The 15,163-nt window shown below is 44.2% G+C and overlaps 1 protein-coding gene across 14 annotated transcripts in view; it reads left to right on the top strand.

Annotated features, from left to right (window-relative positions):
• LOC149286400 (rap1 GTPase-activating protein 2) overlaps positions 1-15,163 on the top strand; it is a 370,335-nt gene that overhangs the window by 286,438 nt on the left and 68,734 nt on the right. For 13 of the 14 annotated variants that reach the window (XR_016277602.1, XR_016277601.1, XM_089494081.1 and 10 more), the window contains 4 exons: positions 127-336; positions 6,877-6,980; positions 11,924-12,002; positions 13,404-13,457. Coding sequence is in view for 12 of the 14 variants with exons in the window: in XM_089494081.1 (XP_089350207.1) it covers positions 127-336; positions 6,877-6,980; positions 11,924-12,002; positions 13,404-13,457 (447 nt within the window). In the remaining 2 variants the exon portion in view is untranslated. Of the gene's footprint in view, positions 1-126; positions 350-6,876; positions 6,981-11,923; positions 12,003-13,403; positions 13,458-15,163 lie in introns of all 14 variants that reach the window. The other variant, XM_089494093.1, reaches the window with a different exon arrangement.

Here is a 15,163-nt window from a genome sequence, read left to right as displayed (position 1 = left end):
GAAATTTGTGTTTTAAAAAGTAGCAAGCTAACTTAGAACAATTCATTTTCCAAGTTCTACAAAACATGTCCAATAACCCCAGAGGCAAGTATGATTAGATGCCTTTTTAAATTTTATTTTATTTAGATTTTGGAGAAAGGTAGCCCCTACCCTTCAATCATTTTGCCCCAGTTTGGGGGCTACTGGATTGAAGATCCTGAGAACCTCAGCACCCCGACCTCCTCCGACAGCAGCATCTGCGAAGAAGATGAGGAGCCGCTCAGCCCCAGTACCTATGGCTACAAACTGGAGTGCAAAGGCGAAGCCAGGGCATATCGGAAACACTTCTTGGGAAAGGTCAGTGGAAATGGTGAGATGCAGCTAAAATGGTGAAGGGTCTGGAAACCATGCCCTATGAGGAAAGAGTTAGGGAGCTGGGGGTGTTTAGCCTGGAGAAGAGAAGGTTAAGAGGTTATATGATAGCCCTGTTTAAATACTTGAGGATATGTCATATTGAGGATGGAGCAAGCTTGTTTTCTGCTGCTCCAGAGAACAGGACCCAGAACAATGGATGCAAGCTGCAGGAAAAGAGATTCCACCTCAACATTATGAGGACCTTCCTGACAGTAAGGGCTGTTCGACAGTGGAACAGACTCCTTCCTCGTGGAGTCTGTGCAGTGGAGTCTCTTTCTTTGGAGGTCTTTAAGCAGAGGCTGGATGGCCATCTGTCAGGGAAGCTTTTATTGAGAGTTCCTGCATGGCAGAATGGGGTTGGACTGGATGGCTGTGGGCAGAGCTGGGGCGGCTGGGGCGGCGGGTTGCATGGCGGAAGCCGAGGCCCTCTCCCACTATCCAAGCATGTGGAAAACAAACTTTACAAGGCAGGTGTTGCGGTAACTGTGGCCTCTTTAATGGCAACAAGTAACTTATCAGTGCTCAAGTAAACAAAACCAACATTCCCAGTCCCGAGCACACAAAAGGACCAGCCCCACTCCTCAGGCCGGGGTAACTTCGCAGGCGTCTTTGGCCGCCGGGCTGCCATGAGTAGAGCGACCACTAGAATGCTTCTCCAGGGACTCACTTTTGGATTTCTCCCAGTCCCGGGGCTCTGGTCCTTGTTCCCAACAGCTCCCTTTGTTGTCCCACCACTCACTCCCTAGTCCTCCTGGGTCCCTCCTTCTCCAGTTCCCTTCACCCGGATATGAGAAGTCTCCTTCTTCCCGAGGGTCTCTTAATCTGAGGGACTCGTGAGGTCCCAGAGGCCTAGGGCTTGACTTTGTCTGCAAGGACACGGGCCTTCCGGCCCTGTGAGGGCTGCAAGTTACCTTCACTCTCCCTAACTCGACCGCGTCCTCATCTTCCGCATCTTCCTCCTCTCCCCGCGCAAGTCTCTTCCTGCCTTTTTATCTCTCTCCTCGGCTCCACCTCTCTCTCTTCTGGCCCCTCCCCTTTATCTCCTCCACCTGATCGCCCTCACCTCTCCCAACTCTGCCAACACCAGCCTCTGCTCTGCTACAATGGCCCTTGTGGTCTCTTCCAACTCTATGGCGGGATACAAACCGCCATATAGTACGTATTCTATACGTACTAGGTTTAGGAAGGGGCGGTGCTTCTGCATCCCCCTAACCCTAGTACGTATAGAATACGTACAACATGGCATGGGGGCCGCCATGTTTACGTACTGGACGCATAGCGTCCAGACGTGTCGCGGCACCTATGACGTCGCGAATGCACCAGCGGCGCCTCGCGACATCATAAAGGCGCTGCAAAAAGAAGCTCCAAAATGGAGCTTCTTTTTTGCTCCGCGCGGGAGCCGCGCGGTTTGGCTGCTGCAGCTCCTGCGCAGAACAAATGGCACCGGCGGGAGACCGTCGCAAAGCGGCGGTCTGTATCCCGCCTATGATTCTATGCTCACTTATATTCAGCTTTGCGTGTTCTCTCAGATTTTTGGACAATAACATCTTATGTTTCTTTTGAAAGGTAGCTTTCTCATTTCTTCATGCCCCATTTCAGACAAGGCTTTAGGCTACAGACTTCTTTGGCCTACCACCCGCTTCCTCTTGGGCAACAACCTTAGCACTTCCAATGCCTATTTCTTGATATTAGGTCTACTGTCCTACTGCAAATCCAAAACAACTGCCCCCTTTGCTCCCAGTCTATCTTGGATAGGATATTGGGATGTGTCCAGAGAAGGGTGACCATGATGATCAAAGATCTGGAAACCAAGTCATATGAGAAATTACTTAAGGAGCTGGATGTTTAGTTTGGAGAACAGATTGAGAGGTGACATGACACCGATCATTAAATATTTGAAGCAATGTCATGTAGAAGATGGTTCCAGCTTGCTTTCTGCTGCTCCCAAGATTGGAGGACAATCCAGTGGGTTCAAATGGCAAGAAAAGTGATTGTGGACCTTATCACACATGGGGTCCACAATCAGCTCAGATCCGCAGTCACTCCTGTTCTAGCAAGGCAAAACGTGATGTTTTTCCACACCAGATCTGGAGTCATTCCTGTCTAGCAATGCGGATTGAGGTTAAAACGTGATGTTTTTCCACACCTGGTTGCCCTTTCTGTTGTCCTTCCAAAGTGAGGGGCAAGCGAAGTCAGTTCGATTCCAAGCCAGTCACGTGATGCGGATTCAAGCAAAGGGAAGTGAGTGCACATTGTATTACCACACCAGAACATACTTTGAGGGTTCAACTATTCGAATTGGCCCCCTTGTACATGCTCAATGGGGCTCTGGACGCTGTCCTCCTTCCCTGCCCCCTCCTTAGCTGTCATCCTTCATCGGGGTGAAGAAGCAGTCAGGGGATGATGGGATAGGTCACTTGGGGTGGCTGGAGCCAGGATTGGGATGCAGGAGAAGGCAGGGGATGATGGGATAGGTCACTGGGGGTCACTGGAGCCAGGATTAGGATTTGCGTGAATGTGTGTGTGTTTGCGTGAATGTGAATATACAGAGATGTGTGTGTGTGTGTGTGCTTGTGTGAATGTGAGGAGGAGGATGGGTTAGGTGGCAGAGGGGGTGAGATGGGGATGCAGGAGTAGCAGGGGATGATGGGAAAGGTGTCAGGGTGAAGGAGGGGAACAGATCAGGGTCTAGGAGAAGGCAGGGGATGATGGGATTGGTGGCAGGCTGAAGGAGGGGAGCAGATCGGGGTCTAGGAGAAGGCAGGGGATGATGGGATTGGTGGCAAGCTGAAGGAGGGGAGCAGATCGGGTCTAGGAGAAGGCAGGGATGAAGGGATTGGTGGCAGGCTGAAGGAGGGGAGAAGATTGGGGTCTAGGAGGACGCAGGGGATGATGGGATCGGCTGGTTGGCAGAGAGGAGGAGATGGCATGAAGGAGGAAGAGGGGAATCACGGAGCAGGACGCAGGGGCCAAGGGGGTGGCATCGGAGTGCTTTTCCACACCAGATCAAATCGCAGTGCAATCGAAGGGAGCCTGGAAGCGAATTCTGTGAAGTCACTTTTTTCCTGGTTTTACCAAAATAAGGGGTGACTTCAGAAACACTGCAGATGACACCAAATTAGGAGAAATAGCTAATACTCCAGAGGACAGGATCAAAATGCAAAATGACCTGAATAGACTAGAAAGCTGGGCCACAGCTAACAAAATGAACTTCAACAGGGAGAAATGTAAGGTACTGCACTTAGGGCGAAAAAATGAAATGCACAGATATAGGATGGGGGACACCTGGTTTAAGGAGACAACATGTGAAAGGGATCTAGGAGTCCAAGTAGACCACAAGTTGAACATGAGTCAATAGTGCGATGCGGCAGCTAACAAGGCCAATGCGATTTTAGGCTGCATCAATAAAAGTATAGTGTCTAGATCAAGGGAAGTAATAGTGCCTCCCTATTCTGCTCTGGTCAGGCCCCACCTGGAATATTGTGTCCAATTCTGGGCACCACAATTCAAAAAGGACATTGAGAAACTGGAGCGTGTCCAAAGGAGGGCGACTAAAATGGTGAAAGGTCTGGAAACCATGCCCTACGAGGAACGACTTAGGAAGCTGGGGATGTTTAGCCTGGAGAAAAGAAGGTTAAGGGGTGATATGATAGCCCTGTTTAAATATTTGAATGGAGGTCATATTGAGGAGGGAGCCAGCTTGTTTTCTGCTGCTCCAGAGACTAGGACCCAGAGCAATGGATGCAAGCTGCAGGAAAAGAGATTCCACCTCAACATTAGGAGGAACTTCCTGACAGTAAGGGCTGTTCGACAGTGGAACACACTTCCTCGGAGTGTAGTGGAGTCTCCCTCCTTGGAGGTCTTCAAACGGAGGCTGGATGGCCATCTGTCGGGGATGCTTTGATATGGATTTCCTGCATGGCAGGGGGTTGGACTGGATGGCCCTTGTGGTCTCTTCCAACTCTATGATTCTATGATTCTATGATTCTAATTCGCGAGGGGCTCCCATAGAAATCAATGGCGTCTGATAACACAGTCACTTTGCAACGTGAAACCACATCGTTGGAAGTGCAATCACTTCAGAAGTGAGCTGGAACTGAGCCAGAAAATCACCAAAAAGCTCCGTGTGATATACCTCTGTACCTAAACATTAGGAAGAATGTCTTTATTTTATGAACTGCTTTGCAGGCTGGTGGATTCTCCTTCTTTGGAGGTTTGTAAACAGATGTTGGATGGGCATCTTTCAGGAGTAGTTTAGTTGTGTATTCTGGTATGGCATGGAATGGCCCTTGCAATCCCTTCCAACTGTAGGATTCTTTTCTTGTACATGCCTTTTCCCTTCCCAAGAATAAGCTGATATGTGAGGTTCTGCCTGACATATTGTCTCCTCTGATCTTTTAGTCTTGTTTTTCCCATCCAAAGAACTAACCAGGATCCTATACAACTAGCTTAGAAACCTCCACTCCTATTGTTGTCTAGGGCTATCACATCGGGGACTACAGGAATCTCATAGAATCATAGAAGCTTGATGTGCCCTTGTCCTCTGCTCATTCTCCAAGGAAAGTTCAGGGCTGAATCATAGCATAATTGTACTGATGATTATTAGTCACGAATGGTATATCCTTCAGGAGTCCCAGTAGGGCAAGGACAGTCCCAATGAATTTTCGGTCATCCCATTTTTCAGCTGCTTTTAAAATGTACCAGTGGGGCTCTCCAGACCACCCTGAAATGGCAGGCTGGAGCCATCCTTTTTTCCTCTGGAGGGATGCCGCAGCAGCAGCCAAACCGCATCCCTCTGCGACAAAAAGAACCTGGGAAAACTGGGTTCTATTTGGCGCGCGTGGACGATGTCATCAGTGCGCCATTGGTGCACTGTGGCGCGTCAATGACCCAAGTGCAGTGCCTGGACGTGCGGATGCTGTGCCACGCTTGCATCATCATGGCGTCCCCCATTTGGATGGGCCGCCATGATGCCTGCATCTGTATGGACTAGGGTTCCGGAGCGTGTGGTTGCTGTGTGCTCCAGAACCCTAGAATTGGCACCGGCACACCGCTTCTCACCTGTCTGTATTAGGCCAGTTTTTCTCTCAACTTATGATTTTTCCTCTTTGTCTGCACTTACTTCAGTTGCTACAAACTGAATTCAGAGTGCAAAAGTGAGGTTGGAGGAAAGGAGGGAGCAGAATCTTACTCTTCACACTAGACTCAGGCAAAAGCAGACTTCTGCAGTCTCTTGTACCTTGTGTGTTCTTCCTCACTGAAAGCTTTTGTCATCTTGACCACACTCTGATGTTGCTTGGTGTGAAGGTGTGAATGAATTGATTATCATGAATTAAGTTTTGACACTTTGATGTTAATTTATTTCAGGGATCAATTAATCTTGCTTCTCTTGACATCACTGGAGAATGCATCAAGCCTTGGTTTCACTCAAACTTGAGCTTGGTGCAAGGAGGACCCTAACCAATTTTCTGAGTTTACCACAGTGAGATCTGCACTGTGTCCTGCCTTGGAGGCAAACCAGGAACAAAGTACCAAGCAAAGTCCATCAGAGATGTAGCAGTCATGTACAGAAGCTTACCAGCCGATTACAGTTCTCAGAGTTCAGGCTGTCCAAGTCAGTAGGTACAACAAGAAAGCCAAGGTATTAGTCCAAGGAAGTATCCAATGACATGGTCAATTTACAATGCAAGGTTCAAGGGTCTTCTGAAACACAAGCTAGCAATCAAAATAGGAGAGTGTTGTTTCCTCAAGATGTTGCAGGAGGGATTGGGTTTGACTGTGCTTCTCTTGACCCCACTGGGGAATGCATCAGGCCTTGGTTTTGTTCAAACTTGAGCTTGCTGCAACCTCACTTTTGCACCAAGATCAAGTTTGGTGCATTGGTCAGTTGTCAACAACAATCTCCTGAGGGAGTTTTTGAATTATTTATGGCCTGGCAACCTCACATAGCTGTTTCCTGATTAATGAGCGTTTCCTTTATAAATACTCCAAGTGTTGCAAACCTTATCTATGTTCCATTGCGTTAGGGATTATAAAATCCATGTCTTTATGTTGTGGCTGCTGGGGAGCATCATTATCTGTCTCAAACCCTAGTATGTCCCCCCTCTCCTTCTGTGTCCCTGTCTGTATCGTTGTCTGAACAAGGCATGCACACTTGTCCTGCATCGCTGTCTATGTCAGAGTCTGAACCTGGTTCCTGCGAACAAGGCATGACACATTGCAGTACTCAAAGTTCCTGTTCCAACATAAAGTCACTTGTAGCATTGTGTGGTTTGGATGAAATATTGAAATGTTTAGGTGGAATGTAAACAAGCCCTTTTATTTTCCCAAATGATGGAAGTATTTTTTAAGACCGAAATGAATGATTGTGTCTCCATGTTGAAGATCAAGAAGCAGCAGTCATGAAAGTAGAGAGGGGTCACAGTCCCCTCTTTCCCCATGGGCTCCTTCTTCACATTGCTAACACCTCTCTTCTATTTTTAGGATCATTTAAATTTTTACTGCACGGCAAGCAGCCTGGGAAATTTGCTCCTTTCCATTAAATGTGAAGAAGCAGACGGGATTGAATACCTAAGGATTATACTCAGGTACAATAAGTGAAAAAAGCATGCTGAGCTCAACAGGAAAACACTTGCGAAACTGCGCCTTTATTTGATGATTGAGTGTTATTTCCATGCCCTCCTAAAGATATTATTTAAAGTCTTTCTCTCCTGCTCTGTATCTAGATATCAAAGGTCTGGGAACTGAAAACAAATCAACGTTAGAAAATTTAAAACAATTTAAATGTTATAGAACCATAGATTTCTGTAAGTAGGACCATAAGACCATTACACTGGAGCTAATGGATGGCTGTCCCATCTATGTATTTTATTTATTTATTCAATATTTATATCGTGACTTTTATTGTGGGATCTCAGAGCAGCATTCAGTGTAAACTCTTGTTGAAGAACTTGCTGAAATCTTTGGTTGAAGATCTCTGGAACCATTTAAAAAACAGATAAATTGTCTTATTATTTGAACTGCTGTTACCATCAAAATGTTTCTCCTTATGTCCAACTGAAATCTCCTGCTGGTAAGCTAAACCTATGAGTTTTAGCCCTGTCCTTTCAGATAACAGACAAAAACCTTTGCTTTTTTGTTTGTGAAAACAGCCTTGTGGGTATCTGAAGTGGTGACATGTCACCCCTTATTCTTCAGCTCTCCCGTTATTAGTTCCAACAGCTATTGCCCTTATCACACGAGCAAAAATTGAAGTTATCCCAGTGAAGGCAATGCAGGGGCAATCATGGGGTTTCAATTAGGAGCCATCTTAAACACAATCGGAGGTCATTCCAGAGTTAGGTAAAGTTTCAAGTTTGTTTATCACACGACGCCAAATGCAATCAGGAGCCATCCTAAACACAATCAGAGGTCATTCCAGGGTTAGGTAAATCCTCTTTCCCCCCGAATTTTCCTAACCCTGGAATGACCCAGGAATGACCCCCGATTGTGTTTAGGATGGCTCCTGATCGCGTTTGGCATTGTGTGCTAAACAAATTTGAAACTTGACATGACCCTGGAATGACCCGGGAATGACCCCTGATTGTATTTAGGATGGCTCCTGATTGCGTTTGATGTCGTGTGATAAACAAACATGAAACTTTACCTAACCCTGGAATGATCCTGGAATGACCCCCAATTGTGTTAGGATAGCTCCTGATTGCATTTGGCATTGTGTGATAAACAAACATGAAACTTCACCTAACTGGAATGACCCCCGATTGTGTTTAGGATGGCTCCTGATTGTGTTCAGCATCGTGTGATAAACAAACTTGTAATCCCATTATTGCCCCTGCATTGCCTTCACACTGACTTCAAATTTTACTTGTGTGATAAGGGCCATAGGAAAAGGGATGAGTGTATATGTTGTGAATTGGCCCACCACTGAGCCATCTGTATACAATGAAGAAGAGCCATGCTGAATCCTACCAAAGGCCTGTCTAATCCATCATTCTGTTGACACAGTAGACAAACAGATCCCATGGTGGATATGAAGGCAGTACAGCACCATTTCTCTTGCATTCTCCATGAGCAGGTAGCAGAGCAATGCTGGAGTTGATAAATAGCTATCCTAAATAGTTAGCCATTGAGTCCCCTAAACTCCTGTGTTCACTAGGTCAACCTCATGTATAGGTCAAGGGTAGGTTTTGGGGCCCAAATTATGGATTTAGATATGACTTGTGGATAAGTTGAGAGTAAAACTTAGGGCTATGTAACAAAGGATGCAAAAGATGAAGCAAAGGAAAACAGTGCCAGAAAACCTACAAAATTCCAACAGTCATAACTGCTTTGCTCATACTAAAGGCTTCATGGATGGGAAAATATAAAGGGGGTGTGAGTGCTTCCAGAACAGATGACACACTTGTCTTTCACTAGGGGATAGTTCCTTTTAAAATAAGAATTAAATTACAGTATAGTACTTGCACTGACCTGTGGATAAGTTGACTCCGGGTTTTGGAGTCAATTTTTTTGATTAAAATTTCTAGACCTATATATGAGTATGTCTCGCGAGACTGAATTCCACAGTTGAACTATGTGCTGTATGAAGAAGTACTTACACTTCTCGTTCTGTTATTCAGAACGGATGCTCCTGTGTTGGAAAGGGATCAGGAGGGTGAAGAAAAGATGAAGGGTAATGAAAAGGTATGGAACATAATAGAGGCTTATAAAACTCTTCCTGGTGTGGAGGGAGTAGGGAGAGAGAAGGCTTTATTCCTCTTTTTTGTAGCATACAAATTCAGATCCAACTAATAAACTTAGTACTTGAAAGACAAATAAAAGAAAAGAACCCGCTCCTGGTAGTGGAACCTTGAGGTAGCAGAATGGACAGTACTCCTTTGGACTGCCAGCGTAAAGACAATATCACATTTTTAATGCACTCCTACATCAAACAATCATACAAACCTTTCAGTAGCACATGGGAAACTAGGAAAAGCTGTTTGGGTTTGGGCCCAAACGTTTTCCTCCCTCTTAATGCGGTAGCTTTTTGTATGCAGGACATGTTTTATAGTGAGGAGGAAGCATTCTGACAAATATCGATCAAGTCATGGATGCCTTTTTCCCCCCTGTCCTTTTACCTGGCATTCATCAGCACTTGCTTTCATCCCTGGGGGCAGCCAGGCTTTCCAAGTTAAAAGCTTCGAAGCAGGGTTGCCCTCCCTTTTGCTACAACGATGGAGCTGTATCCCCTCTGCTATCTCTGTGTTCTGTCTCTCCAGTTTTAACAGATGATAAACACACAAGATCAAGAGTGGCAGCTTTATAGTAAATAGATGAGCATCTAAGGGGGCACCAGAGGCAGGGCATGTGTTTTCCATCCAGAAGAGCATTCCAGGTTTCATCCCCTGTGTCTCTTGTTAGGGCTCCCTTGATTTTTGTGCTCTGCCACATGCACCACTCACTCTCTTGTCTTTCCTACTTCCTCCTTACTTCACCTCCTGTCTTCACAATGCACTAGTCACAGAATCATAGAATCATAGAACTGTAGAGTTGAAAGAGACCCCAAGGGCCATCCAGTCCAACCCCATTCTGCCATGCAGGAACTCTCAATCAAAACATCCCCGACAGATGGCCATCCAGCCTCTGCTTAAAGACCTCCAAGGAAGGAGGCTCCACTGCACTCCAAGGAAGGAGTGTGTACCTCTGTTGGACAGCCCTTACTGTCAGGATGTTCCTCCTAATGTTGAACTGGAATCTCTTTTTCTGGAGCTTGCATCCATTGCTCCAGGTCCTGTTCTCTGGAGCAGCAGAAAACAAGCTTGCTCCCTCCTCAATATGACATCCCTTCAAGTATTTAAACAGGGCTATCATATCACCTCTTAACCTTCTCTTCTCCAGGCTAAACATCCCTAGCTCTCTGAGTCTTTCCTCATAGGGCTTCATGGTTTCCAGGCCCTTCACCATTTTAGTCGCTCTCCTTTGGACACTTTCCAGTTTCTCAACATCCTTTTGGAATTGTGGTGCCCAGAACTGGACACAATATTCTTTTTTAAAAAAAATTATTGAAAACAAACATCAAACATAAACAAATGCATTGACATTAAACATTTAAACATGTAATAATAATAATAATAATAATAATAATAATAATAATAATAGGTTTTATTTATATACCGCCCAATCACTGGGAATCCGAGCGGTTTACAATAGAGGGGATAACAGACAGTTCCCTGCCCACAGGCTTACAATCTAAAAGACACGACACAAAAGGAGAAGGGAATGGTGAGGGAGGGAGGGAATCAGGTCCAGCATTCTTCTCTCCCTCTGAGGCCTGGACCAAGGCAGATGGACCGGAGGGAGGGCTCTTCTTCTTCAGGCTAGCCCCTGATGGAACTGGGCCAGCCTTCTCTCTCCCTCAGAGGCCAAAAGATGACAGTTAGGGAGGGAGGAGCCTCTTTCTTCTTTCTTTATATCATATGTATAATAATATAGAAATTAACATTAAAACCATATGACAAAGACAGGTCACATTTCCACATTGAAAGTCCACATATATCTTGAACACTCTACGTTCTTAAATCAAATATATAGTGGCTCCCACAAAGTAAATGCATTTCTTTATGTAATTAACTACAATATATCTCCTAAATAGAAATCTATAAGTAAAGGCTCTTTCATTTCCCAAAGGGAAGTGAGAATATAATTAAGGAATTGTGTTTAGTACCTAATACAATTTTTTGCTAATTATTTTTCCTGAATCTTTTTAAGCAATCACATTCTTTCTCTGTTTCATCCTTATTCAAATCTTTTAGAGGTGCCGTCAATATATCCATTTCCATTGCTTCATTTAATTTGTACATCCATTCTTCTTCTGTCGTATAAATTACTATACTGTAATTTAATTTTTTTTCTTCTAATAACTGGCATAAACAATTCTAGCTATAGTAATCATATATAGAATAATACATCTGTATTTCCTTTCTATTTCTTTTTCTAGTATACCTGTCATATTTAATAAAAAATAATAGTGGACTAAATGGAATAGTAATACATAGTGAAATATTTTCTGCATGAAAGGGAGCAAGTGGCGACAATTAATATTGGGTTAAGGAACCACGGCATGATGGAGCTGAGAGTTTTGTTGCTGCTGTTGTTTGCATTTGTGGGTGGTGGTTTCCAATTCTGGTTTTCCGTGATTACTTTGTTGGTGTATTTTATTTGTTTCCTCTATTGCCAAAAAAAAAAAACAGATTAAAAAACACTCGGGAAGGGTATTGAAAAATATCAGTTGTATTTAGCAACAGCAACTAAGAGTGCTTGACTTATCATTTTATTTCCCCAGCAATCTATTAATCCTTCAAAGCTTTAAAAATTAGGCGACAGTAACTTAATAATCATTGCGATCCATTCTTCAAAAGGTTTCATTTTCAAACATGCAGTAATGCTTCTAGGTGCAACTCCTACAGAAACAACCCTCATATTTGCATCTTATTGTTTGAACCCATATGGCTTATTTCCTTCTCTCTCTCTCCCACTCTCTTCTTATCTGTAGGTCCAAAGTGAAAACATTACATGAAAGAATCCCCTTAGCCGGTCTTAGCAAACTACCAAGTATTCCACAGATTGCAAAGGTCAGTGGCTTTGAAATGCAGTACTGTGATGATAAAGAAAGTATATACCAGTTATCTACCATTCTGAGTTTGGTCAAGCCATTGTCTAAGCCTTGTCTGCATGGGCCAGAAGGCCCTTCTTGTCCCCTGTCCCCATTCTGGTGACATCATTTTGGACTATGGACAGCCTGATGCAAACAATCCGAATGATATCTGATACATTCAGCACCAGAACTGGGGTATAGCACCCTTAACACAAAATTTAAAAACTTATCTGTTACTCGACATCTTCCGGGAAGATCTGGAACCGTCCGTTCCTGCACCAGGGTGGCTGTCTGCATGCATGCCATGTGAGCTGCCTTGCCCATCCACTACTGTCGCCAGTCGCTTGCTCTGAGGTCAAAATGCGATGCCCAACAATGTGATCATTGCTGGGCATCTTGTTGTGACCTCAGAAGCAAGTGATCCATGGCAGCAGCAGACATATCAGGCAGTTCACCAGGGCATGTGTGCAAACAGTTACCCCAGTGCAGGAACATAGGGCCTGATAGTTCTGGAGCTAGGATATTCTGAGTTGCCTCCAGTGACCCTAGCAATCCTTACAACAGCTTTGTAAGGGCTCTTAGTATTGCTATATGAAGATTGCCTATGGGAGAAACTGAAGAAGTGGAGGATGGGAGACTCAGCCAGTTCCATCCACTCAGTTCCTAACAGTAGCAAAGTTTGGCAAGCATGCTAAGCAACAGAGGACTGCCATGTCCTATGCCTCACACACTAAATATAGGAAGCGTTCATGCTCCCAGTTCTCCTGCTCCCATTGTTCCAGGTTAGGTTTTCCACTTGGCAAGAGGATGGTGAGCCAGAAGAGAAGCAGTACATGTCATCCCTTGGTTTCTTTTTGTTTAGGCTTCTCCACAGAAGCTCCAGAATTATTAACCTTTTCCCAGTGGTACAAACCACTCTTCCCAGTGGAAAGTTTGACCATCACTGTTATCATGGTGTGTCTCCTATTCTGTTGCATTTTGATGAAGGAAGAGAAAAGCTCTAGATATAGGCTGTGAGTATGGCCTGTACCATAAAATCCTCTTGCTTTCTATGGCATATTCAATACAAAGCAAAACCCTTGTGAAATCAAAGGCTTTCATGGCCGGCATCCATGGCTTTTTGTGGGTTTTTCGGGCGATGTGGCCATGTTCTAGAAGAGTTTATTCCTGACGTTTCGCCAGCATCTGTGGCTGGCATCTTCAGAGAAAAACCCTGTTTAAAAAGTGAAAAAGAGGGTGCATATGTATCAGGAACTTGAGACCTCTTTAAAATTGCCTTCAGCTCTTTGAAATAAGCCATTCCTTAAATAGCCAATCATCTTTCTCAGTGCTCTGACTCCTGCCTTTTCATCCATAATTTTGTTTCATTTCTGGACAGGCTTTCTGCGATGATGCAACTGGACTGAAGTTTAATCCTGTACTTTACCCCAAGGTAAAAAAAAAAAAAACATGCCAAAACACAGCATGAACCAAACTGAAATGAAACTTGTGCATGAAATTATGTGCTTAATGTATGCATCATACCCTACAACTCTCCCAGTATGGCAGGGACAGCCCTGGTTAATCCTATGCCATCCCAATTTTTCAGCTGCTTTTAAAATGTCCCGGCTTCTCTTTCTTCCTCCCTCTTTGCTTCATGCTTCTGAGCTTACCTCTATTGCTGCAAACTGAGTTCAAAGTGCAAAAGTAGTTGCATTCAGTTAACTCAGCAATGAGGAGAGGGTAGAATCTTTCCCTACCAAATACAAGGTGTATTTGTCCTTGCTAAATACAATACGTAAGTTCTCTGCTTAAAATAACAGTGTCATGTGTTCCTCCTCATTAATAACTTTTACCTGTGGTGTTGCCTTTCCTGGTTTTTATTTGTGACATATTGGAGGGTATAATGTTCATTGATTTATTTCTCTGAGATAGATATATTGGTGGGCTGGCAATCGGTAGATTTGACCTCCCACAGATCGCCATGCCCCATATCATTCAATGGTGGTGTGTGCATGCTGACGCATCCATGCACACCTATTGAATAATATGGGACACAGCCATTTGTGTTTTTTGCCATCCATGGTGCCCCCCCCCCCCCGCCAACTGCACTTCATAGTATTTGTGATGGTCTCTTTCCATAATTCTGAATACTGAGGAGACATACACCTGCTTCTATGTTTGTTATCTTTATATCCCATCTTTCCTTGAATGGGGTCAGTCTTCTCTTTCACTCCACTTTATCCTTGCAAAAATCCTGCAAGGTAGATCAGGTTGAGAGAGTGTCACACCCAAAGTACTCAGGGATCAATGAAGACTTTGAATCAGTTGCAGTCCACTACTCTAACTACCACACTTCACTGGCTCACCTAAAGGCAAGTTGAGTTCCTTTGTAGGTCCACAGACACCCACTCAGTCCAGTGATACACATTCATAAATATGATTTTATCATTCTTATGACTGTCAAAACAACATGCAATAGCCAACATAATCTCCTTAAATCTACATTTCTCTATGGTTTAAATAAGTGTTTGGTTCCTTTTTATATACCAGTAACTCTTTTTGATGCATTTCACCAATGTGCAATGCATGCCTAGAACTGCCAAGTGGGATTGAGGTGTAGCTAAAAACTTTGTAGGGGAAGTTTTATTGAGCTCAGATTGAGAGGAGAGTCAGCTACAAGGACCCTACAAAATCGTCTCTCACATCTATACCAAGAGAAAAGTGGATCTAAGAAATGATGCAGAGGCAGACTTCTCCAATTAAAGTATATTTTTATTTAAAGAGGGAAATCACCACAATTCATTATCACACACTCATTCATTTAAGGCTCAGATGAAGGGAATGCTGTGGATATAGTATATCTTGATTTCAGTAAGGCCTTTGACAGGGTTTCCCATGACATTCTTGCCCAAGCTCGACTCAGGCTTGCATCCTTCCGAGGTCGCTAAAATGAGTACCCAGACTGTTGGGGGCAAATTAGCTTACTTGCTAATTAGCTTACTTGCTGTTCACCGCTATGATCTTTGGAATAGTGGTATATAAATAAAAACAAACTAGTGAAATGTGGGTTAGACAAGGTAACTGTTACATGGATTTGTAATTGATTGACTGACCGAACCCAAAGGGTGCTCAACAATGGTTCCTTTTCATTGTGGA

Source organism: Sceloporus occidentalis, unplaced genomic scaffold (assembly GCF_023333645.1).
Source record: "Sceloporus occidentalis isolate IW3139 unplaced genomic scaffold, rSceOcc1.0.p SCAF_69, whole genome shotgun sequence".
Taxonomy (NCBI): Eukaryota; Metazoa; Chordata; class Lepidosauria; order Squamata; family Phrynosomatidae; genus Sceloporus; species Sceloporus occidentalis.
The sequence above is the reverse complement of the archived record's forward strand: the minus strand, read 5'-3'. Positions and strand labels throughout refer to the sequence as shown.